The following is a 24,337-nucleotide window of genomic DNA, read 5'->3' as shown; positions in this document are numbered from 1 at the left end:
ATTATATTACTTACAAATTTAATGAAAGGAAAATAATGTGATAAAAATATGAAGTATAGAATATTTCTAAAATATATAACTTCACTAGGACTCGACAAATCCGTCCAGTGGTCGGTCAGTTCTATTGTTTAGTGTAAACAAAACGGGAATGCTTTAATAAATAAGTCGATGGAAAGGCGACGTCACGTCACTTACATCGTACATACAATGCATTAAATTGTAAAAACTAATATATGATTTATATTAATTAAAAAAGATTTTTCTATCAGCAATATGGATATTTACAATCTGTACTGAGAGTATATTGCACATTAAACTTATAATTAAATTGCTCGAGAAAATGTTTGCAGATGGCAACCTGGGATTACATATTAAAAAAATCTAAACCTAACAATATTTAGTGTCCGATAAGTCCTCTTTTTATAAACATATATAATAAATAAAATAGAATTCCAAAAGGAAACGAACATAAAATCGTAAATAATTCGAATATTTGTGAAAAATACAGACATATAAATAAATAAATAATCTATATAAACCAAGCCCAGATAATTATTACACACGAGAACATTCTCGATGACCACTTCGAATATAATTTATAAACTGATTTCAAGACATGATTATTATTATGATTTGTAAAAAATACTATTTATAAATTACACTACCTATAAAATCGCGCACAAATCCAACATTACAAGATGAAACGTCGAAGAATATTATATAATATAATACTGCATCACAAATTACTATGAGATTCTCTCGAAGATGGCGGATGATTATGAATGTGATTTATGATTTGTGACTTAATGTGAGGTAATTTCGATCTCATGTTAATTTCTCATTGATTCCTAAGTAAAAATTCACTATAACAATATAATATACACTACATTTATAGACAATATAAAATATATTTTTATATGGATATAAAAACAATTCATCTGCGATTGCGTTAATTTTAACTCACAATCACCCGCCACTTTGTGAATATTGTAAAAATAAAATACTAATCTATGTTTGGGGGTAATTTTTATAAACTGCGCTGATTCCTGGCGGAGGCACGATGTGGCGTTGCGACGCTAAATGCAAACTCGTCTATTTGGTAGCTTAGCCTATAACCTACTCAGATTTACCTACATAGCTCACTTTCAAAATTATTGTATAAAAAAATATTAATATTATTTATAAATTATAGACTTTGCCACCAGGGAAGTAAATGAAGTTACGATAGTACCTAGAGGACATATACAATATACATACGTAATAGAGAAAATATTTTATAAATCGATCCAACAGTAAATAAACTATAGTCACTAACAAATTAGGCGATAATAAAATATCGAAAGATAATAAAGCATTGAAAAACATCGATACGATACACGATACACTAAGCCTAAGTATATTTCGGAACATTCACATCTAAAACGTTAAAATTTTAATAACAACAATGATGCTTAAACCACTAAACTAACTAATATGTACAAAATTCTAATTACATCCACGTCTCCTTTGTCAAATTAAAAAATATCATTATTCTTATCGTTTTCATTAAAATTCTGTAGATATTGTCTTATTTATATTATAAATCACACGTCAGCTTAAAGGAGGCTAAATCCATTTCGTTAAAAATATGCATTTGCTTAAGTATAAGAGTGTAAAATCACTTTGGTACATACATCTAACATTCATAGCCTTACGTATCAAAAAATTGTGTATTCGCGAATGGGCACGGTGTTTGTTCAGGAATATACAGTAGTTAACGTTATATCCCGCACTGAGAGACGAAACTCAACGTCTTGATACCAGAGCGAAGAAATATAAATAACTTATTTTCTCGAATGGGATTCGAACCCACAATCATATTCTACAACGGTAAGGGTAAACAGGAATGGTATCACTTGTGCTTCAGTTCATCCACTTGCGGCAGTTGGGCGCGCCGCACATGCACATAATCTTGTGCGCGTCGTCCTCGATGTCGAACTTGTAGTCGTACGCCAACTGCAAGTTACATTATACATTAAGCACCCACACGGCAGCAGTATGTTAAAATTAATACTATCGAGGCTGTTGAGGGTTCGATCCCAACACGAGGAAGTGAAATATTTATTTACGTTTATATTTACATTTCTACGCTCTGGTGTCGAGGCAAAGCGCGGCGTTGATTTCTGCCACTCAACACGCCAAGCCTCCAGAATTCGGCAGAAAGTGGGGAAAGCAGTGTCTTAACACTAGGTTCCCTGTGCCACACTGCTGTGTGCGGGATACAGCGTGAAACTGATTTAATTTTAACTTTTAATAGTATCTAGATCCATACAGAAACATTAATTATTCTTATACTAATATTATATTAAAAACGATATAAACTGATGACTTTTTTGGCAATTCTTTCGAACAAAAGCTTTAACGCTGATGACAGTTCCAGGTATATATATAGAGTACGTGCCTCCTCGCCGCGCGCGATGCGGCGTCGCGCGAAGATGATGATGCGCAGGTGGCGGTCCACCTCAACGGTCTCTGCCACACAGTTGGGCTGGCACGAGTGGTTGATGTAGCGCGCCAGGCCGCCGCTCAGCGTGGCGTCCACCACGCGCCGCTCGTCCAGCCGGAACATGTAGATGCCGCGGTTCTGTTGAGGATGTGACATATTTATTGCAGAGTACACGAAGGCAACCTAGCGTTTCCCACGCATCGCCATTTTTTTTAACGTTGCGTTTTGAGTGGCGGAACTTAACTCTGCGCTTTATGTTGTTATCAGAACGAGAAAAGGAAAATAATTAATTCACCTGGGTTTACCTCGACACCAGAGCTAAGAAATGAAAATATTAAATATATCATTTTCTCGAGAGGGAATCGAACCCACAATCTGTCGCGTTTACAGTCGCACGATTAGCCGCAATATTTTTTTACTGTAATATTGATGCTATGTCACAAATATATAAAAATACCTAATTTCTGTCACATTAACATCAATATGAAGATATCATTTTTGTAATAATTGTTATAAAATTGATCTATAAAGATCTATAAAGATCAAGTTAAATTTAATAAAAAATATACAATTTCAGTATTGTTTATATAACTTATTAACTTATAAAATCATACCTTAGCTTCATACTGTTTCTCACGTATTTCGGACAGTTCAGAGCGTATGATCTCGCCGATGTACTCTATGACCATTGTGTGTTTTTCCAAATCTCGTGCAGCATACAACCCAAGCCCTTGGATTTTAGACCTAGAATATTAAAAAAAGTATGAAAAATTTAAAATATTGCTATATCGAATGATAAATATATACAACAAAACACAACACAAGGGATTTTGACAAAATTTAACCCTAAAGGGATGACTGAAAAATTGTATGGAGATTTTTTTAAAACAACACCGATTTTTTAAAATTTGAAATTCAAATTCTTAAAAATATTTCATTTAACACGTGTTTGATGGTTTGTGTGATGGAAAAAAAATCATAAATAAATAAATTGTTTATTCATAAAGTTTCATACAGAATCCACTAGTGATTGGAGCCTCCTTTTAAGCATGACATTGCCTGTACCAGGAGACTCAGCTCTTCCATTGGTATAAAAAATATAACAATGATAGAAACATTAAGCTTAACTATATTATTTTACAATATATACATATTCCCGTTATTATTACTTTTGTTATTTGCTTCTATTGTTGTTATTTTATTTGTTTATTCCAAATTATGTTACTCGAGCTTCAGTTTTTTCAAATGTAAGTAATGTCAGCAATCCTTTAAGTTTCTTTTAACACTCATGGCATGTGGTATATATTTATTATTTTGTTCATTTTATTATATAAAAAGCAAGAACCTGACGCATATTGAATGCTAGCAAAGAAAGTTCTAGTTGCGGGGGTACGTGCTATTATGTCTTTCCTTCTTTTATTCTTTGATTGTGAGTCATATGGTGAGACATTTAATAAATATTTATTCAGTTCAGGCGCCCAGGTTGGCTAGTTTATAATAAACTGTAACTCCCTTTGGCCTATAAATAACAACACAGAAATTGGTACCGGAACCCTCGGTGAGCGAGTCCGACTCGCAGTTAATTGGTTTTTTTTTTTCAAATTACTTATTACACTGTCATCGGTCCTTGATAAGTACGCAAAATTTCAAACGAACCCGACGTTTGGAAGTCGTTCAAAGTAGCCCTTACAAACATAGTGTACCTGGCCAGATAGACGTTGTTGCGCCACTCCAGCTTCATCTTTTTGTACTGGCTGCTCTTGGTGTGCACGAACTGCTTGGAGTAGGGGCAGGCGGGGTGCGCGGTGTGAGGCGCGTCCAGCGCGGGCGGCGCAGGCGGCGCGGGCAGTGAGCGCGTCGGCCGCCGCCAGCCTCGTGCGCCCCGCGCCTCACCGCGCGCGCAGCCCGATGGGTTCACGGCCAGCCCGCCCTCCAGCAGCGCCGAGCGACCGAACTTGAAGCGGTAGTCGGCCAGCGTCTCGATACCTAAGCAAGGCACCGTTTAGTTTGTTTGTTTCGTATAGTCCATTTATCATGAAAGACTATGTCTATGTCACATAATTTGTCTCTTTGTAACCCATAGTTACCTTCGCACATGTGTCATACACAATTCTAGTTATTTCATGTGACTACGCGGACGAAGCCATAATTTAGGTATAATCATTATCCCAAATTAAGTAATTTAACATACCAGGTAAGCTTTCCAAAACTCGAACAACTGCAGGTTCGGTCAGTCCGAAGAGATCCTCACCCGTCACGTAATTTGGCCATAGTTTTAAAACACCTTCCTCTCCTCTGCCTTCTCTCAAAGCGGCAACCGCATCTAGCACCTATATTAAATTACCATAGATTAATATATAGAATAATAAAATAGATTTATAGACAACTTGGAACTGTGCTTAGCAACTTTTATTTAAAAAAATGGGAACATTTATATAACTAGGAAGTGTGTTTTAGTAAATACCAGTGTATATAAGCCATGCTGCATGACAGCACCATCGACTAACTTCACTTTTTGACAAAGTTAAATTTTAAGTATAGTCATCACCTTTTATATCAATAAAATCTAAAATAAACCCTTATAATTAAGATGACAGAGTCAATAATGAGGATGTGCAGAATTTACCACAAATAATAATAAAAGTAATAAAACTGTGAAAATATTTTTTTATACACAATTTGTTATAAGGATGTCTACTCAGTGTAGTTTTTTCTGTAAAAGTTACAAATAATCATAATAATTGAATTGATGTCTTTCTTTTCATTTGGCTAGTTTTTTTAGTTTTAGATGAAAGCTATATTATTTTAATATGCATTCTACAATATAAATTTGCACTTGTACAAGAAATTAAAAAAGAATGGACATTATATGATCGTATGTCTTTTTGGAGTTAGATAGATAGCGAGGTGTACTGACGGCGGCCCAGGCGGCGCGCGGCGTGGGCGCGCTGGTCTCGTGCGGCGTATCGTCCTGCGCGCGCACGTGGAAGCGCGGCCGCCCCTCCTCCTCCGAGATCCAGCACACATAGCGGCAGCGGCTGTTCGCGCGCCGCATCGACCAGTAGAACCGCACCTGCCACAGCGAAGTGCACATGTCACACGGACACATTGAGCTATTTTAAAGACCGTGGGTTCAAATACCCTATATACCCTCTCTGCTATATGTGGGATACGGCGTGAAGCTAAAAATAAATACAAAAATATCTTACAATCTTGTATCCAATAGGGTATATGTAATTGGGCGTGTGGAAGGCGGCGAGCTGGTGCGGAAGCAGGTGTCCAGGGCTGAGAAAGATGAGCCCACCGACGCGGATGAGGTGGTTGGTGTCGCTGTGCAGCATCACCGACGCCACCTGGCGCTGCTCGTCGCGACACACGTACACGCGCCGCCCCACGCTCAGGGTGGTCAGCTCGTTATCTTTCTCGTTCTAGTATTCGAAGACATATTCAATTTAAAAGGGCTCAATTTGGGAATACTTTAGCAGAAAATGAATATTATAATATTGGAAGTAAACTAATGGTATTATTGATGCTATTGTTAGTCACCTTGGGGGCGTGGGAAGCGCAGAAGGCGCTCTTGTTCTTGTAGAAGACGCAGTTGTCCTTGACGGCGCAGCCCAGGTGGTAGACGCTGCCGCACCGCACCTTGAAGCAGCGTACGGTGGCGCCGAGGCGGCGGCACGCGGCGCAGGCGGCGCCCGCGCCAGCGGCCAGCGCGGCGTCCACGTTCATTAGCGCGCCGCTCACAGTCTCATACACGCCCTCGGACCACAGCGCGCAGTTGAGGTGCACCCAGCGGTCCACGTCGCAGTTAAGTAGGCGCGCCACGCCGTCCGCCACGCCGTCGCCCTGCAGCCCGCACAGCTCGCAGCGGCGCGCGTCGGCACCCGTCACGGGCGTGATGGCCACGCCGGTGCGGAACACCAGCTCCGTGAGCTCCCGGTCCGTCGGCCGCTTGTACTTGATGGGCGGCCCGATGCAGCCCGGCGACCATGACTTGTATCGGACACCGCGATATTTCTCCTTTTCCACGCTTTGATTACTTTTTTCGTCTTGTTCTATACTCTTTAGGTCTTCGTCGAGGGCGCTTACGTCATCGCCAACTTCTTTCATTAACTCGTCGTTGTCTAGTGAATCTATAAATGATAGGTCCATTTTTTCATCTTTAATATCAGGTTTGATATCTAGATCGTCCGTTTCCATGCTTTCAGTCGACGCGGTGTCAAAATCGTCCCTGTCTTTTGACAAATTGGTTTCGATATCTGATTTGCTATCCTCCTTAATAGTAGCTTTTGATTTACCATCTAAAATAATGTTCGTAGGACGCCACGCGAATCTTTCATAACATTGAGTACTACAGAAAAACAATTCGGAGTCGCTATCACACAATATTTCCTCAGCGTTTCCTTTATTAGCCGACAACAGTGGAAATTCTGACGCCTTGGCCCTTACTACGGAATCTAATATCACAACATCGCAGTGTCGGCAAAATTTTGCGGCGCCATTGAGAATGCTCTGAATGTCAATAGGCGTGCCTTCTTTTCCATCTTTACCCTTCGACCTGTATAATCCTAGTTTGTGTGATGGTGGCGTCGCGGTCCGCTCAATAATTTGATACGATGTAGGTGGCGGTATATGCAGTATACCAGCAAGCTCCTTTAATACACCGAGTATATCTTCAGCAGCGCCAGAAGTTAGAGTAAGAGTAACCGTAACGTTTTCATTGTTCTCAGTACTGCTAGGTGAATCCTCGATCTTTGTTTTGAGAGGTGCGTCTGAATCTATGCATTTAAGAAACTTCTGGTTATCTTCTTCATCTTTGAGTTGATATAACGATAGCGGTTTTATTCTTATTGGTATAGGAGCGATGAGTGGTATCACAGGCGACACACGACCGGACAGAGATGAGTCATCATCTTCCTCGTCGTCTTCATCATCAATTGGTTTCAGGTAAGGGAATCTATCATCGGACTCTATGTCATATCCTTCAGGACTCGAACAGCTAACAATAGTGTCTGGAGTGTCAGTATCTCTTTCTTTGCAAATAAAGTCAAGCTTCTTATCTTCTGGATCTTCTTCATACACAATTGGCTGAAATTCTTGGTCGTAAAAACCTCTTTGAGTAGAAGTTGACAATTTTTCAGGTAAGGGTTCCTCATCGCCGAAAGGTTTAGTATTATAATAGTCTGCTACATTAGGAATTTTTGCATTACCAAAATCTCCAATCAAGTCCCCTCTAAGGATATCATAGTCTTTATTTTTAAGCTTAGTTAAGTCGCCTGAACCGAATAAAGGGCACACTGCAAAATTAGTAGTTAATGCTGGTTCTTGTATTTGCATAGGAGGTAAAAGGCGGAGTTGCGTCATTAGATTATCAATGAACGTATCATAATCTTCCTCATATCTCGATCCTTTTCGAAGCCGTTTTTTAGCATTTACAGCATTCATATTATTTTCAGCCGCAGCTTTCATATGTAGTTGCAATTGTTTACGTTTCTTTTGTTGATATTCTCGCCGTTTCCGTTTCTTTGCCTCTGAAGGTGTTTCTGATGCATTGATGTCAGAGGAGTGGTCCATACTGACACTTTCAGGATATTCTTCTTTCATTGGCTGGTCCAATTTACCCTGGTCTGACGCAGTGGATACCCCCGAAGTCGCCGATTGTTGAGAACTCTCATCAAGAAGTTCTTTTTTAACGTCTAACGGCGTAAATGGTCGGTGGACTGGACTTTGTTGTGGAGGCATAACTTCTTTCTTTATTACTTGTTGCAGCTGCTGAGTGTCCATGCTCATTGGATACATTGGCAATGTTTTCATATTAGGAGAACACTCTGGCATTGGAGTTGTTTCTTCTTTATTAAGTAATTTAATAGGAGGTTTCCGTACATCCATCAGCGATTGGGTTGAAGAGTGAATCAAAGGTGATATAGATGAAGTAGGTATAGAAGTATGTATAGGTCTGGACGTAAAAGGAGAACTTACTGTAGTGATAAGTCGTGGAGAATTTTTGGGTATTTCCACTTCTTGAGTGAGTCCTAATGTGGGCGGAGGTATAGATGGCCTCGCCAACTGAGCTTCTAAAGATGGTATGGTTCCTAGAGCTGGTGCAGTTCTTTGCATATTCATAGTTCTTTGTGGAACTACATTTGATGATGACGTAGTTGTTTGTAAAAGTTGCTTCAGTAATACATTTTGTGATTCATCGTGATTTCTTTGATTTGGAACGGTTTGTTGGATAATTTTGTTTCCCGCACTATCGATTGTGGTTGTAGTATTGTTGGGTTCGTCGGTCTCCATAGGTTCAGATTTAACAATAACAGACTCTACGCTATGCCTTTTTGTAGGTTGAATATGCCCAACAATTACTTCACTTTTGGGTTCGTCTGTAGATTTTGATCTTTTTAGCGGAGAAGTTAACTGTGTATGTAAGAGTTTCGATGACGTTATAAAATTAATTGATTGGGTTGGTTTGGCTTGAATTTGACCAATACCTGGGCTTAAAATACTATGTGTACGCACTGTCACATTTGGAGCTGGCTCTTTATTGCCAATTATGGTTCTTGAAGTCATCACCAAAGCTGGCGGTTGACTCGAACTTATATTTTGCGGGTTAAATTGTAAATTGCTTGTATTTATTTGCCTCGATGGTTGGAGAAGCGTATGTCCTAAAATACTTGTTGGCAACGTTTGGGTCTTTTGGAAGCTGCTGACGCTGGTTGTAGTAATATTACTGGAATGCATAATTGACGTCGAAGCAGATGAATTACTATGAATTTTAGAGAGCGCAGGCATTTGTAATAATTGTGATGATATAGGAGTTGTGCACTGAGGCTCATCGCTTGGAATAAATGATTGATGACTAATTAAAGGTGACTGTGCTGGTGATTTCATAAGTGTATTTTGCATTCCAACGGGTGAGCTAATGGGCGACACTGTCGGAGATTTCCTTATTCCCATAGATGACAGTGTGTTTACTCTAGTACCGATTAACTGAGCTGCGCTCATTGGAACTGTGTCCGTGCTAGAGATTGGTACTTGAGGTTTTTCCATCCTTTGCACAGGAGATGGACGAGATGTGGCAATCTCAACTTTAGATGATGGTAATAAGCTTTCAAAGTTGACTTGAGTGGGAGTCGTAGCATCGCTATTTTTCCTTATAATCGACTGAGATTCTACTTTGGACGAGTTACTATTTAACGACGACATTATTGTGCGTAGCTGCTGTGATACATTAGCCATGTTCGAAGTTAGTTCCGATGGTTGGGAGAGGGGTGATAGCTGTGGCACAGTAGCCGACTGTAAAGCAAGTCTATCAGCTTCTCTTGTAGGAAACGCTGGTTGCTCCTGAATTTCTTTGGTCTCCGGTTTGGGAGTACTGTTAGTGTTTATGTTTTGAGTAGGAACTGGGTTCGAATTTGTTGTTTTAGAAGTTGGTTGTTTCATTCCGAACGGTTTAGCGTCATCTGTTATATTTTCAAGCATACAAAGCATATCTTCAAAAGATTCTACATGTTTCTGGTTACCTTCTACTGTTTCAGAATGTTCTCGCATTGTGATGTCATTAAGATACCTTTCTTGCGAAGGAGTAGGCGAAGGTATAGAAATCTGAACAGATTCTTGCGTTAAATCAGAAGTTATTTGCATATTTGAATCTATTACCATCTCTTTGGTTTGGTTTGCAATTGCCTTAATAGTTTTTACCACATTCTCTTCTGAACTACTTTCAGTAGTAGGAGCATTTGTTACAGGTGTTTCTTGTAATGATTTGCTATATGAAAGTAATAAATGATTTTGCACGTTATCTTCAGGTTTATCTTCATCATCTCCTTCCATAATATTATCAGGTATTTTTTCAGGTATTGGATCGGGACTCTTAATATCAGCCTTGCCCAGTAATAATGGCGTCCTGTCAGTTAAACAAAGTGTATGTGGAAGTTCTGTTTGCTGACTAATCTCGCTTTCTATGTCTATGTCTTTAGTATCTCTTAGAAGAGACTTATGATCTTTAGAGTCTTGTGAAGTAATTGTCAGTAAATGTTGTGAGCCAGAAGGAGTATGTAAATCAGAGTTACTTTCAGATGTTACAGTACTATCTGGTGAAGCAGCTTCATCTTGGAATATATTAGCAGGTAAAGTTGCGTCATGAGTGACAGACAAACTCGAAGACTTAGTATTAGATAAAGTCAATGCCATTGGTTTTTCTATAGTTTTAACAATTTTTTGTTTAACTTGATGGTGTGTTAAAATAGAAACAGGCACCCTTGACCCACCGGCTACGGTATTTGATGTGGCGAGTGTAATCACAGGGTTCATGCTGGCACTTTTGGCGACATTGGAAGAAATAACACTTATAACCGAACTGATCGGCTTCGAAAGTGACTGTGAAGACATATTTACAGCTAAGGGTGGATTACTTATGTTAAGTGGTACTTTTTTTAATTGTGATTTTGCCATACCGCTGACATGGCCGGTTACATTCGCTATAGGAACCGATAGACTCTTTAGAACTGGCACTGATATTGTTTGATTCGCAATAGACACTGATGCTACAGTTGCTTGTGACACTTCATTGAGAATTTTCGTATTAGCATGGGGCGAAAGTACAGCAGCGCTTAAAACAGGTAACCGAGAAAGGGTTGCGCTTTGAGCCGGATTTACTATTTTGTATTGCTGCAAATTAGTGGGTGGTTGCTTTGCCGGCGCTAAGCTAATTACTGCAACGGTTTTCGTTGTTGTTTCTGTGCGTGTGCCTTTCTCTTGGGGTGTTTCTTCTTCTGCTTCATCTTCTGGTTTGCCGCTATCTATCAATTCTTCAAAGTCTTCCTCAGTAGCAATACGTTCTTCTGGTGAAATTGCTCCGGGATCTTCGACTAGGACAATATCATCATCATCTAAATGTTCATCAAATTCTTGCATGTCATCGTCGTCATCTTTGGAGAAACTCATTCGTGCGGAGTCATCGGACGTACTCGGATATTCTATGCTATCCGTAGAATACAAAACGAATTTTCTTGTATCTATTGTCTCATTAATTTCATCCGGCCTATGTTCAGTGGCTACAGTTTTGCCTGCAAATCTCGGGCGAGGTGGAGTGCGTCTTTTCAAAATAGACACTTTATTGATGTGTGTCGTCCTACGCCTGTCGTCGTCTTTGTTGGGCCACACGGGGGCTCCTCCAAAGAGGCCGGGCTTAAAGTATCTGTACCCGGGCGGTATGGGCGCCATATGGTGGTGGTGTCCACCGCCGTGGTCATGGTGCGGGGCAGGCGACGCGGCGGGCGAGGCAGAAGGCGTGGGCGTGCGCGCCACGTGCGGAGAGCGCGACAAGGACGGCGACGCTGGCGCTCCTCCCATTGGACTATATTGTTGCCTTTGAAGCATTTGTTGTCGCTGAAATCATTATACATTTGGAGTAACGCACGGACGTACGAAGGACGTACGACGGACAAAGTTTCAAATGAAAAATACAAAATTCCCTTGTTAATTATATGGGAAATCGAAAATCGTGATGAGACACCTCTTAATATAAAAATTAAGGGCTGCCCTTTTAACAGGCATATTTTTCAGTGTCTAGAACTATATTTTCACTATAATAAAAAAAAAAAAGAAAATTTTGTTGGCCCAACCTAATATATACAGGGTGGAATTGTCAGCACCACTTTAAATGAAACCAGTTTTAACTACTCTATAAAAGCCTAATATAATTTAGAAAAAAAATAATTCAAAAAATGAAAACGTTATTTTTTCAAACAAAATAAATCATAAAATTATCGTTTTAAAATAAAACGTCATTTGTAAAGTATAACGAAGGCACGCACACACTTACATGTCAAAGCGGCAACGTTGCAGACGAATGTATGCGTCACACAAAATACAGGTATGGATAAAATTCGTGAAATGAAATGCAGTTTCAGTAAAAGGAGCGCTGCCTCTTCCACCCTGTATATAACTTATTTTACGTATACAACAACTTTAATGTTTTATACTTACAGTCATTTCATTATTTGAATTGCCCGGTGAGGGAAGTGGTTGGGGGCTGCCAAGTGGGGAAGTCTGTTGACGACCCACAAAAGGTACACCAACCCTCATACCTGAAAGTATGATTGATATAAATAACCGTCTCTACAAATATTCCTTATTATTAAATAATAAAAACTATATTAAAATCTAATATTCTTTTACCTTGTTGGTGATGTGGCGGTCTTGCGAATCGAGAAGGTAACGGTGAACATCCAGGAGCAGGTCTTGGAAATCGTCCCGTGGTATAATCATTCTGAAAATATATTTTAATGAAGCAATCCTGTTAACATTAAATATTATAAATGTGAATATTTATGATACTTTTTTTAGCTTGCAGGCATTGTGTATTGAGTGGCGGAATTTAACGTCGCGCTTTCCCTACTTACCAGAGTAATATAGCTAACACATCAAAATAACATATAGATTGCTCTACGAAGCGTCGACTTCCGCCACTCAACACCCAGTGCCTCCAGAATTCGGCAGAAAGTGGGGAGCGGAGTATTTTAAAATAATTAATTTTAGGGTAGTTATACCCTGCTACATGCAGGATACAGCGTGAAGCTGAAAAAAAGTAAAACGTTATTTAAAATTCTAATCGTGTTTTATGTTTTTACTCACATTCTGTAACTGAGGTGAATGAGATGCCACAGGACTTTGGATTTGTGATTGTTGATAAATCTGTAAAGAAATTGTTTATACAAATATAATCGGGAACGGATTACATATTTAAATTGTAAACATTTTACTATTGTTAAACATACTTGAGGACTACGACTAGGTGTTGGCAGCTGCGGACTCGTTCTTTGAGCTTGAAACTGTGTCAAGAATTGTTGCGGTGACATCGAAGGCTGCATTGGCGATTGTTGCGTATGCATCGGAGACTGTTGTAAATGCATTGGAGACTGTTGAGAGTGCATAGGACTCTGCTGAGGATGCATTGGGCTTTGCTGAGGGTGCATCGGACTTTGTTGAGGATGCATGGGGCTTTGTTGTGGATGTATCGCACTTTGTTGAGGATGCATCGGACTTTGTTGTGGATGTAACGGACTTTGCTGAGGATGCATAGGCGAATGTTGAGCAGACATTTGACTTTGTTGATGCATCGGAGATTGTTGATGAATCGGCGACTGTTGTGGATGCATCGGACTTTGTTGGGGATGCATAGGACTTTGTTGTGGTAAATTAGTTTGCTGTACGTGCATCGGCGATTGTTGCGAGTGCATTGGGGATTGTTGTGTATGGAGAGGTGATTGAGTCGAGGGATGAAGTGGAGATTGCGACGTATGATGCAATGGAGACTGCTGTGAATGCAGTGGAGATTGCATCGGAGACGCCATTGGATGTAGTGGAGACTGCGGCGCAATGGAATGTAATGGGGATTGAGAATGAGGAGACTGGATGTGTAACGGGGACATAGCGGGGCGCGACCCCGGCTGACGAGGCGCCTGGTTCCCTGACGGCATCGCATTTCTTACTCCAGTCAACTGTTGCTGGCTAAACTGCACTATCCCCCCCATTGACTGAGGACGTTCTTGAACTGACGACAACTGACGTACTAACTGCTGTTGTGGAGCTCCGGCTTGTTCTATAACTAAAGTGCGTCCACCTTGCAAGATCCGCCCTTGAGTGTTTAATGGCGATGTTACCAAGCCTATTCTTTGTTGTGATAATGGTTGACCATCTGAACCAAGCACCGTTTGTTGAGTTCTTATTAACGTCTGCTGTTGTATCGTAGAACCTTGTAGCCCTATTTGCATCGGTCGGTTTATTGTACCTTGTTGTTGCAGTTGTTGTGATGATTGGTTAATGTTTTGATTTTGTGCAAAAACTGTTTGATTACTTATTTGTTGTTGATTTATAACCGTTTGTTGGGCGAGTTGAGGATTTTGTTGGCGTTGTTTAGTCTCGTATTCCTGCAAAAAAATATAAGAAAATATATATTTTATACTAACGATTTTATATAAAACAAGCTTTAGTAAAATAAGTACCTGAATCAGCATACTGTGTTGTCTGGCTTGTTTCCTCGCAGCCTCCAAGTGTTTCTGAAGCGCCTGTTGCTCTGTCGACACCCGCTGCAGCTCAGCGGCATCGTTCGGCATCAATTCATTACCAGATTTTCTCAACTGACGCTGCTTACTATTCAGCGACTGCAAGTAGAAGGTAACAGTGTAGCTATGACGAGACAACGCGCACTACTCTAGCACCCGGTTAGTAAACACAGACATTCGGTTAACACAGGTGGGCACCCCCGCGGTACCTGAAAGAGGACGCAAACACGCGACTACGAAGCGCACGAACACAGAAGCGCACTATCACTCACCTTCCGTATCTTGCGGAGCTTCTGCACCTCCTGCTCGTAGTAGCGCAACTGCTCGGCCGCGAACGTGTTGTACTGCTTGAGCCACTGCTCATAGAGTAGGCGTGCGTGGTGGTCGGCCTCAGACGCGCAGCGTTCGGGCGGCGCGGCGGGCGCAGGCGGCGGCGCGGCCGCGAACAGTGGTACGGCGGGAGGTGGGGCTGGGGGCGGCGCGGGCGGGGCTGCCCCCGCGCTGCCCCACTCGCCGCCCTCGCGCTCCTGCTCCCGCTTCTCCTGCTCCAGCAGCTCCTCCAGAAGCAACGGTTGCTCCTGGTTTACGTTCTGACGGTTAAATGTCTGTTTTCACATCGCTCCTCGACATTTGCCGACTGTCAACTCTGTGATCGCCGGTCGCGAACTATGTCTCGTTATCGAAGCCAACTCGTTGAGTGAGCGATGTATTAATCGGACTAATTCATACTCAGATTTATAAATCAACATATTGTTGTCTAATATAAAAGTAATACCAAATTTAGAAAGATTACTAGTTTATAATCCAAATATCCAAACTGGCTTCAATTAAAGCTTTAGAGAAGGGGGTTACTTTTTTCTTAATAAAAATTTCCTTATCAATTTTTTAATTACTATAGGAAAGGTGAGTGCAATTTATTAGATTCAGGCTATCAAATCTATAACTACACACAGTGCCAAATTTGCTTAACTGACTATAGCAAAATAATAGAAAAGAAACGAAGGCTGTGTCAATGTAATTATGTGTAATCTTCATTAAAGTTATTTTAGTTTCAGTTTCCATTCATTGCAGTGTAAATAAAAAATTAAAATAAAATATTCCAATATTCTAAACACTATATTCTTAATAAATATAGTGAGTAGTATAAGATATATCTTTGTGATGTCTTATATAAAGAACATTTTTAAATACATAGTTTCTCTAATATTTAATTTATTTTTAAATGCGCTTAAACGAAAAAAATACATAATTGTAAATGTGAATTAAATAAACCATGGAAATGTATAAATTCGTTAATTGTCTCAAAACACAATATTTTTATGTACTTTGGACTTACACATAAACTGAGACCATATGATTCGTCCACCACCCGCGTTGACTTCAAAAGCAAAATTAATATGCATATCAAAAACAGTCTATGTATACCCATAATTGTATATATTTCATCTTTTATTTTAGTGTTATGTTAGAAGATGCTGAAAAGGAATAAGGTTAGTAAATACGCATGCGTGCCACGAGCAAGCAGAGAAAAAGCTCTAACTACAAGGTGATTAGTAGTAACGAGGCCCTGTAAAAAGATTTTCAGAATTAAGTGTGCTTTTGCCTATTTATATTTTCAATAAAGCTTTTGCGAGTAGGGTAAAACTGAAGTTTCATCAAAATATTATCTCATAATTAGTTCAGGAAAGTAAAGGAGATTACATACGTATATATATTGTATAACACGTGATTTCTAGAAATTCGTCATGCGAGCTGTGACTCCTGGCAGGGAAGTTTATAAAGGAGGAAGAAATCTAATTTATAGTTGGTGTAAGTGGCAAAGATTAAAGGATTCAGTGCGAAGTGCATTGTTGACTTCTAATATTAGAAAAGAAGTTTGATCGTCGCATCACGAGGTGAGCGTTAAGAATATCGTACTAGCCCTCTAGTTATCTAAAGGGAATATAGAATGTGTGGTTTTTCTCGGATATATAAGTTTTCCGGGTGTAGAGTGACGGTACTGTGGGGGTACTGCATACCTGCAGCAGCAGCGGGCGGCGGTGCAGCCAGTCGCCCCACACGTCCGCGTCAAAGGGCTGCTCCACCAATCACCCACATGCAACAACACGCAGCTCACCTAACATCCTCAAACCTCCTCGCTCTCAATACGTTTCACCTCATATTCGTACTCTCGAATAATATATTACTCCTCTACCTTTTTACTCCAAAACACGCGAAAACGCATGAAAGTGAGGCCTATTTCGATACCCATGCAATATTAGTTTCGAAAGCACGTTATGAATCGTGCGAGCGTTTTAATTGATTTATTTGTACAATGTTACCGAACCTCCACCGATGCATGTCTCGATTAATATTGCTCTGGATATGTTCACATAAAATACAAATAAACAAGATACTGCAATGCGGTCATAAATCGAAGCGGTAAAACAATTATGTACTGGATCATATTTAGAATAATATTTGATTAAAGTGATCATTACAAATATGAGCCACAGCTTTACCAGCGTACATTTAAAGCTATGAATGAGTTCTATCTCGATGTTTCGGGACCGAACTAATTCACACCAAACATTTATAGAAAAAATTACGACATGCACAAGTCAATTATTTAAAATAAAATCCTTCAAATATATTTAACTTCATAATTTTATAAAATGCAATATGAATTTAGCAATAACTTTAATTTAGTTAATTTATTAAAAGTACTAACAAAGTGAGATAACTTCCCAATACTAACAGTGAATAATTTGAAATTATCTCAAGTTTAGTTATATTATAAAAGTTTAGAATTCCAATGTTAGATTTACTTTGTGTTCTTGATTTGACTTTTAACATGTAATTGCTTATATTAATATCACGAGAAAAGTAAATCTAGCAATTATGATATTAATTTATAATTAATATTTATATGAATATAACCAGACAAGGAACGTTATCTTCGTCTCTCAATATTGATTAACATTTTTATATGAAAAGTAATAGTAATAATTTTCAAGTTAGATTTTATTATTGCGCGCAAATGACAGAATGAATGTTGAATATTTTTTATGTAATGAGACGGTGATATAGGCATGGAGGGACAAATAAGAATGTTAAATAATTCTACATTTTTTATTGCGCTCAAAATATAGAATAAATGTGTAGTGAGAGGATGGTATAGGTACAAGCTCACCTGCAGCTGCGGGTACGGGGGCGGCGGCGGCGCCCGCAAGCCCGGGTACGGCGGCGGGGGCGCGTTGCGCACTGCCGCGGCGCCTGCCTGTGCCACGCCTGTGTTTGCTGTTCATTTCATATTTAAAGTAAAGTTAAACTGTGATTGTTTATATAAAAATTAAGAAACTACTGGTTTGCATAGGAATAATATTTTAATACTTTATAGGTCATTCAAAAATGAAGGCTATGGACTACATTTCATTTCACTTTAATCATTTTGATGTAACAATTTTTTCCTGCAGAAACAATTAGATCGCATGGAATGTGCATACACAATAAACATTTAAAGTATCAGGAACTTGTACTATTGTATGACTTTATATACATACTGCCAAGCGGTGCGACAGCTAGTGGAGTGTCTTGACGTAGAGGCGGCGGCGCTAGTTGCCGAGCACCTGCCACCATGTTGCGAGCTGTTTTAACAAAAGAAAATACTGTTATGTACACATAAAGCACATATGAGATATGGAGATATCGGAGAGATGGAGAAGTGTGGAAAGATTCTCCACTCCTCATCTCTAATATGGTGTGAATAAGTTGTTAGTCAACCTGCATGTAAATAGCCTTTCAAATCTCAATATCTTTTTACTATTCTTTGAAATGGGTTAGAGATATTATTTATAAATTCACAGGTTTATTTATTCAAGCAAGTCATTCATTCGGGACCTCTTTAAATTTTGCAGGGTTACTGATAAAGATTTAATTGATTGAAGAAATACTTGTAGGTCCCGACTGTTAATTCTAATAAACTATTGGGCTTGTTTTATTTTTCTTTTTAGTTTTATGCAGTCAGGGTTTTTCTAAGTATGTGTAATGATTTTCGCCAGTCAACAGAACGGGAGTGCATTAATGGAAATGAATTGTCTTAACACTAGGTTTCCAGGTTTCTTCTGCAGTCATTCCTGCTATGTGCGAAATACAGCGTAAAAAAAAATCTAAAATCTAAAATTCTATATTACCAGAGTGCGGCATGGCGGCGAGCGCGACGGAGCGGTCGTGGCGCACCACGCCCACGGCGCCGTCCGCGCCCAGCAGGCGCGTTCCGGGCGCGATGGCGCGGCCCGCTGCCAGCGCCGCCGACACCTGCGCCGTCATCGCGCTCACGATGCTCTGCGGGCTCGCACCACCCTGCGCCGCTTGCGCGAACTGCACATACTGCCCCTGCGGCCGCACTCCGCCTTGACTCTGACATAGCACGACAACAACAATTCAATAAAAAAAAACTATCTGATTATCCTTATTGATATCGTCGTGGCGCACCAGCAATATGGATTATTTTTTCACGCCCCGGTGAAAAAACAAAATCTCGAAAATAAGACGTAAGACTGTTTTCCCTCTGCCATATGAAGGATATAGTTAAAAAATATATTTATTGTAATAAAATCAAAACTCACTTGTTGCAATTGGAGACCAAACATATTTGAGAAAACAGCTCGTTGCTGCCATTCGCCTTCTGGTTTCCCTTCATCGGACTCAGCTTTTACTTCTGCTTTAACAGCATGCATTGCATTCTGACAAAATAATAACATTTTAGTACATTAATTTCCGTTGGTAGTAGAGGTATGATTGGATTTTGGTGTGAGTACTAGTAGTGTTATTTGAATAATTGATATAGTAATGTTGTGATTGATTTCCGGTACCGATACCGAGTCATGATGAGGTGCTGGGCTTAGTTCAATGGACAGACTGATATAGAAGAAGCACGCGCGGCACGTATTCCTATGAATTATAATATTGTAGAACGAAACTATTCACGTTACTAACCTATGTATAGCGTTGTAAGTGTGTGATTCAGTGAATACTGAACTGTTAATGCTTCATAGTGAAGGTGTTAGTGTGATGTTAAATTTCGGATACGTGTAACAAAACACATCTTCTTTTATCTAAATTTTCTATCTAGATATATTTTTTCTAAAGGCTAAAAGACTAAGTTTAATAAAAATAAGATCAATGTTTTTTAGAGATGGGCAGATATTTTTGTAGAATACATATATAATATTGCACCAAGTAATCAACAGATTTTTTATTTTTTTAATTCCCCTTTTTATTATATTATATTCTGAAACAAACCTGCAGAGCTAAATGTTGGTTTTGTGAAATGACTCTTTGAATGCTCTCTGGGAACATCTGTGTCACCGTTGTAGGCACATCTGACTTTGTATCTTGGTTTTCGGATTTCACTTCCACCATTTCAACTTTAACATCAGGTTTGTTTGATTCTATGTTTTTGACAGCTTTTTGTAGTTCACTATCCATTTTATTATCTCCTTTTGCTTCAGTATCATCTCTGTTAAACGATAAAAACATAATGATTTAGGAATTGAGGTATTTTCTAAAGAATACAGATATTTAACAATTTGAAAGAATTGTTAATTAACTACTAGAGCAAATAAATTATGTAATTAAAAACTATTTAGAAAACAAAATTATATGAGTGTTTTAAAAATATAATTTCTATATATACTACAATACATTTTATAAATAACATAAAAAAATCAGTACATACTCAAGGGTACGTTTAGCGTGCCTTTCAGGCACATCATCAGGTAGATCAAGGCCATCCAGCAAATGCTCATCACCGAGTGCCGCTAGTTCAGGATCAGCATACTCCAGGATATTGAATTGTTCTCCTATTTCTGCTGTTAAAGACTCTAACAGCTCCTCATCATCCTCCCCACCCAGACCGGTTAGGATATCCACCTATTACACAATGCATTATATATCTAGTTTAAAGACAAAAAAGAAGGAACCATGTTAACCATAGAAGAACAAAGTATTTCTTTCTGCAAGTATGTTAAACTTTATTCATAAGACTGCATTATAATGTATATAAAATATTAAATGTCATAAAAAACAATACCTCTCCAATATTTCCCGCATCTTGTTCGAGCTTATCCATGTCTCCAATATCCATTTCGTCTGTCCCATCACCACTATTGTCTTGTTTATCAGCGTTTGATGCTAAAAACGGTTTGCAACTTATAAATAAAATAATATCAGACAAGTTATAGAACAAAATAATTAAAAATTGAAAATTTGTCGGTATATACTATAATATTAAAATAATATGATAAAACACAAGTGTCAAATAAAAATAAAATTAAATAGTATGTAATACCATTTACTCTTCTCCAGTCTAAAAACAAGATTGACAATGTCTTAAATCAACTTGCAGAACGATTATGGAGATGCGTATAAAGACATCAGAGGCAGTCGTCATGCAGCGGTACATCCTCTAACTATAAACGTAACGCTCGTGAGTTAGATTCCCACTCGGGGGAATGAATTGCTTACATTTCCTCAATCTCAGTTATCAAGAAGACAAACTGCCTAGTTGAATTCCGCCGCTCTACGCCCAATGTCTTGAAAATTGAGCAGTGCGTGAAAACGAAGCGTCTTAACACTAGGTTTCTTCTGTCTACAATGTTATACTGGGGCATACACATACAGCAAACGGCGTGAAACTACAATTTAAAAACACATAAGAGTCGCAATATTGTGCATTACATACCGTTTGCTTGTGATACTGCAATTTTGTTGTCCATCATCTGCGTATTGCCTGAATTGTTAACATTTTGCTGCATTTGAGAGCCATCGGCACTCACAAAGCGATGTTGGATTATCACTGAAAGATAATTATTTTTAAAACATTTTGTGATCTCAATTATGTCAGGATTCTAGTATGGATAGAATGGAAAAATATACAGTACAATAGTATACATAGATACATAAAATAATCTTTTTTTATTATTGTATTTTTTTGTTCTTTAGTTTCCCGCGGAATAAAGCATATAGCAGGGTAGGCAGAAGGAACCCAGTGTTCAGACACGCCGCTCAATTTTCGAGACATTGCGTGAGTGAGTAGGGAAACTCATCGCTGCGCTTTGTCTTGTTACCAAAGCGAGGAAATGTAAATAATTCATACACTAGACGAACGAAGTTATACCCGACGGCCTCGGGCCTCGGCCTTGGCCCTCGGTCTTATAACCCATTTTATAATATACTGACTGTGTTCAGGACGATGCAAATGAGGGTTCTGCGAGAAAGGCAGCGTGGCACGCGTCCTCATCGGCACCGGCAACGGTGATCGGAACGCGCCCTCGCCGCCAATGCCGCGGCTACCATCGTCTGATGGCGATTCTGTTTTGTATAATAATAATAATAATATACTATAGATATATTTATGAAACACGTTTCATACATGGTGAGCCTGGCGGCAACTAGCGTATGCTTTGTTTTCTATTCACTATTAATTTTAGAGGTTTTCTGTTTGGCATATGAATGCCGACTTTGTCTTATTATAACTTTGTCTCATATCACCATAATGAATAGCAGAATAGAGTTGGTTTCAGTACTCACGCGGCGGCCACATTTTGTCAGGGTGTCGCTGCAGCAGGTCGCGCAGCTGGCGGTTGATGTCGTCGTTGGAGGCGTACAGCGGGAAGCGCTGCGGCGCGGAGGGAGCGTGCGGCGTGAGAGGCGCGGGCGGCGCGGGCGAGGCGGGCGGCGCGGCGGCGGGCGGGCTGCCCTCCGCGCCGCGCAACCGCTGCATCGCTGCTTGAACACACACACGCTCTGATGGAGCATAATACAATACTGAACTTTTAAACACTATCACATTTATCTAATATACATTGGTTCTATTCCGTTGGTACTACTCCGACATCAAATACCATAGGGTGCAGGACTATTAAAGTGTTAAGATTACAGGATTGCATATAGCAAATAAGGTATTTAATTTTAAGTTTTATGTTTATATATATGTTTATATATATATGTAATTTTAATTATAATTTGCAGGTTTTTTATAACTGTAACATATATCACTATTGATTGACCAATTACATAGTTTTTAAATGAATCGTTAATGAAGTTACGTGTAGTATTGACACCTTGTATGCGCTGGTCGTGTATGATCTGCTGCTGCTGCTGCGTCTGCTGCTGGCGCATCTGCTGCAGCTGCTTCCACTGGCGCTCCTGCTCGGCCTCGCGCGCGCTGCGCTGCTGACTGCAGGCGCGCTCCTGCTCCTGCGCACCCACTCTACACTCTTATACTCGCCAATGACCAAGCGATATCTATGCCATGCACTATACTTTTACGTTACTTTATATTTTATCACTTTATTTAGATTTTTTCTAATACTTTATTTTTAACAGTATAATATAAAATGTATATATATCTTTGTTAATATTTTCTACAACAAAATATTTAAAAGTGATATTTTCAATATCTTTATTCTTTTTTTCACATATTTACTAATATATTTATCGTGCGGAAACTTCCAAATAAAACAACAAAACAACGAAATATGTGCTACCAACAATTACATGCAAATGATTACTTGCGAATATATTCTATACAATTTAGTGTATACGTAGCCATTTATTTCCTCATCTATTCTTTAAAGTATTATAAACAACATTGAGTATTTACTTTTTAATATAGTATTAGTTAATATGAATAACAACTACCATTTTTAGTATGGCATCGTCATGCTGCAAGTTAACAGATTGTTCTTATTATCTTAATGTTATATTCAATATATATGTAAAATATTAGTAAATTATATATTTAATTACTGTTAATTCATGGAATTGTATTAAACAATTAAAGTATAGTATATGGTTGATTTGATGTATTTTCAATTATTTAAAAATATATAACTTATGCGCTAAAAGGGCTTATTTACTGTGCACGAAATAAAACTGAAATATAATTAATCAGTCAGTCAATTAATCAGTCTTATTCTATTTATGTTACGCTATTACCTGCGAACTTAAATCTAATAACAAAGTCAAGAGCATAATAACGCAACGAAATATTCGACTACATACAGACTAGGGTTAGAATTGTTAGCACACCGATACCAGCCACCGTCCAATGTTAAAGCCAACACTACCAAGACAAAGCGAAAATTAAAATAAACAACGTTACGGATACAGAGGACGCGTCCGGGAGGCGTTCGAGAATAGTGTCCTCGATTATAAAAAGCTAAATGAAAATAAAAAAATAATCACACAGCTTACAACGCCATTTAACAAACAGTTTGTTGGGTGACGACAATGTCTAAGTTAATCGTATTCGAGTGTAAGTCAAGGAAGGACCGCGAGTGCAAGAGCCGGCGATCACCCAACAACGTCCGGAAGCAACTCGCATATACACCTCTCACTGTCAACTTGGTGTGCTCGTTGTTAAATAAATATTATTGAATATAGATAATTTTTTTTATGTAAAAAGTATAGTTATATTATTAAAGAATAAAAAAATACTTATATACATTCGATTATAATGTTGCGGAATATATAATACATAATACTTGTTGTGATCTGTGAGTGCGTTCCTGCGTGCGTGTATATGCGAGGGCGGGGCGGGGTGTGTACCGTGGCGGTGTGTGCGGGGGGTGGTGCGGGGGGTGGCGCGAGGCGCGGCAGCGTGCGCATGATCTCAGACGGGGTGAGCACGCGGATGTGCGCGTCCGCCTCCAGGAGCCCGCCCGCTGTCACCGTCACGTTGGGCGCGCGAACCGTTCCACTCGAGGGCGCGGGCGCGGGCGCCTGCTGCACGGGGGCC

The 24,337-nt window shown here is 39.3% G+C and overlaps 1 protein-coding gene across 1 annotated transcript in view; it reads right to left on the bottom strand.

Annotated features, from left to right (window-relative positions):
- Position 1: 1 nt before the first annotated feature.
- Positions 2–24,337, bottom strand: part of LOC146538355 (uncharacterized) — a 38,073-nt gene continuing 13,737 nt past the window's right edge. The window contains exons 27-51 of the mRNA XM_085187182.1: positions 22,659–22,794; positions 22,126–22,341; positions 21,775–21,906; positions 21,278–21,391; positions 20,627–20,727; positions 20,273–20,466; positions 19,837–20,053; positions 19,161–19,277; positions 18,726–18,951; positions 18,096–18,179; positions 17,726–17,832; positions 14,826–15,143; positions 14,494–14,652; positions 13,267–14,418; positions 13,124–13,183; positions 12,668–12,758; positions 12,476–12,576; positions 6,032–11,875; positions 5,695–5,913; positions 5,403–5,558; positions 4,677–4,815; positions 4,189–4,471; positions 3,100–3,229; positions 2,441–2,623; positions 2–1,995 (exon numbers count right to left, since the gene is read on the bottom strand). Coding sequence (XP_085043308.1) covers positions 1,903–1,995; positions 2,441–2,623; positions 3,100–3,229; positions 4,189–4,471; positions 4,677–4,815; positions 5,403–5,558; positions 5,695–5,913; positions 6,032–11,875; positions 12,476–12,576; positions 12,668–12,758; positions 13,124–13,183; positions 13,267–14,418; positions 14,494–14,652; positions 14,826–15,143; positions 17,726–17,832; positions 18,096–18,179; positions 18,726–18,951; positions 19,161–19,277; positions 19,837–20,053; positions 20,273–20,466; positions 20,627–20,727; positions 21,278–21,391; positions 21,775–21,906; positions 22,126–22,341; positions 22,659–22,794 — 10,572 coding nt within the window. The 3' untranslated portion in view covers positions 2–1,902. The remainder of the gene's footprint in view (positions 1,996–2,440; positions 2,624–3,099; positions 3,230–4,188; positions 4,472–4,676; positions 4,816–5,402; positions 5,559–5,694; positions 5,914–6,031; positions 11,876–12,475; positions 12,577–12,667; positions 12,759–13,123; positions 13,184–13,266; positions 14,419–14,493; positions 14,653–14,825; positions 15,144–17,725; positions 17,833–18,095; positions 18,180–18,725; positions 18,952–19,160; positions 19,278–19,836; positions 20,054–20,272; positions 20,467–20,626; positions 20,728–21,277; positions 21,392–21,774; positions 21,907–22,125; positions 22,342–22,658; positions 22,795–24,337) is intronic.

The sequence above is a fragment of the Heliconius melpomene genome, chromosome 6 (genome assembly GCF_056956725.1).
Source record: "Heliconius melpomene rosina isolate 202511_hmr_F chromosome 6, ASM5695672v1, whole genome shotgun sequence".
NCBI lineage: Eukaryota > Metazoa > Arthropoda > Insecta > Lepidoptera > Nymphalidae > Heliconius > Heliconius melpomene.
This window is presented reverse-complemented; position numbering and strand designations above follow the sequence as displayed.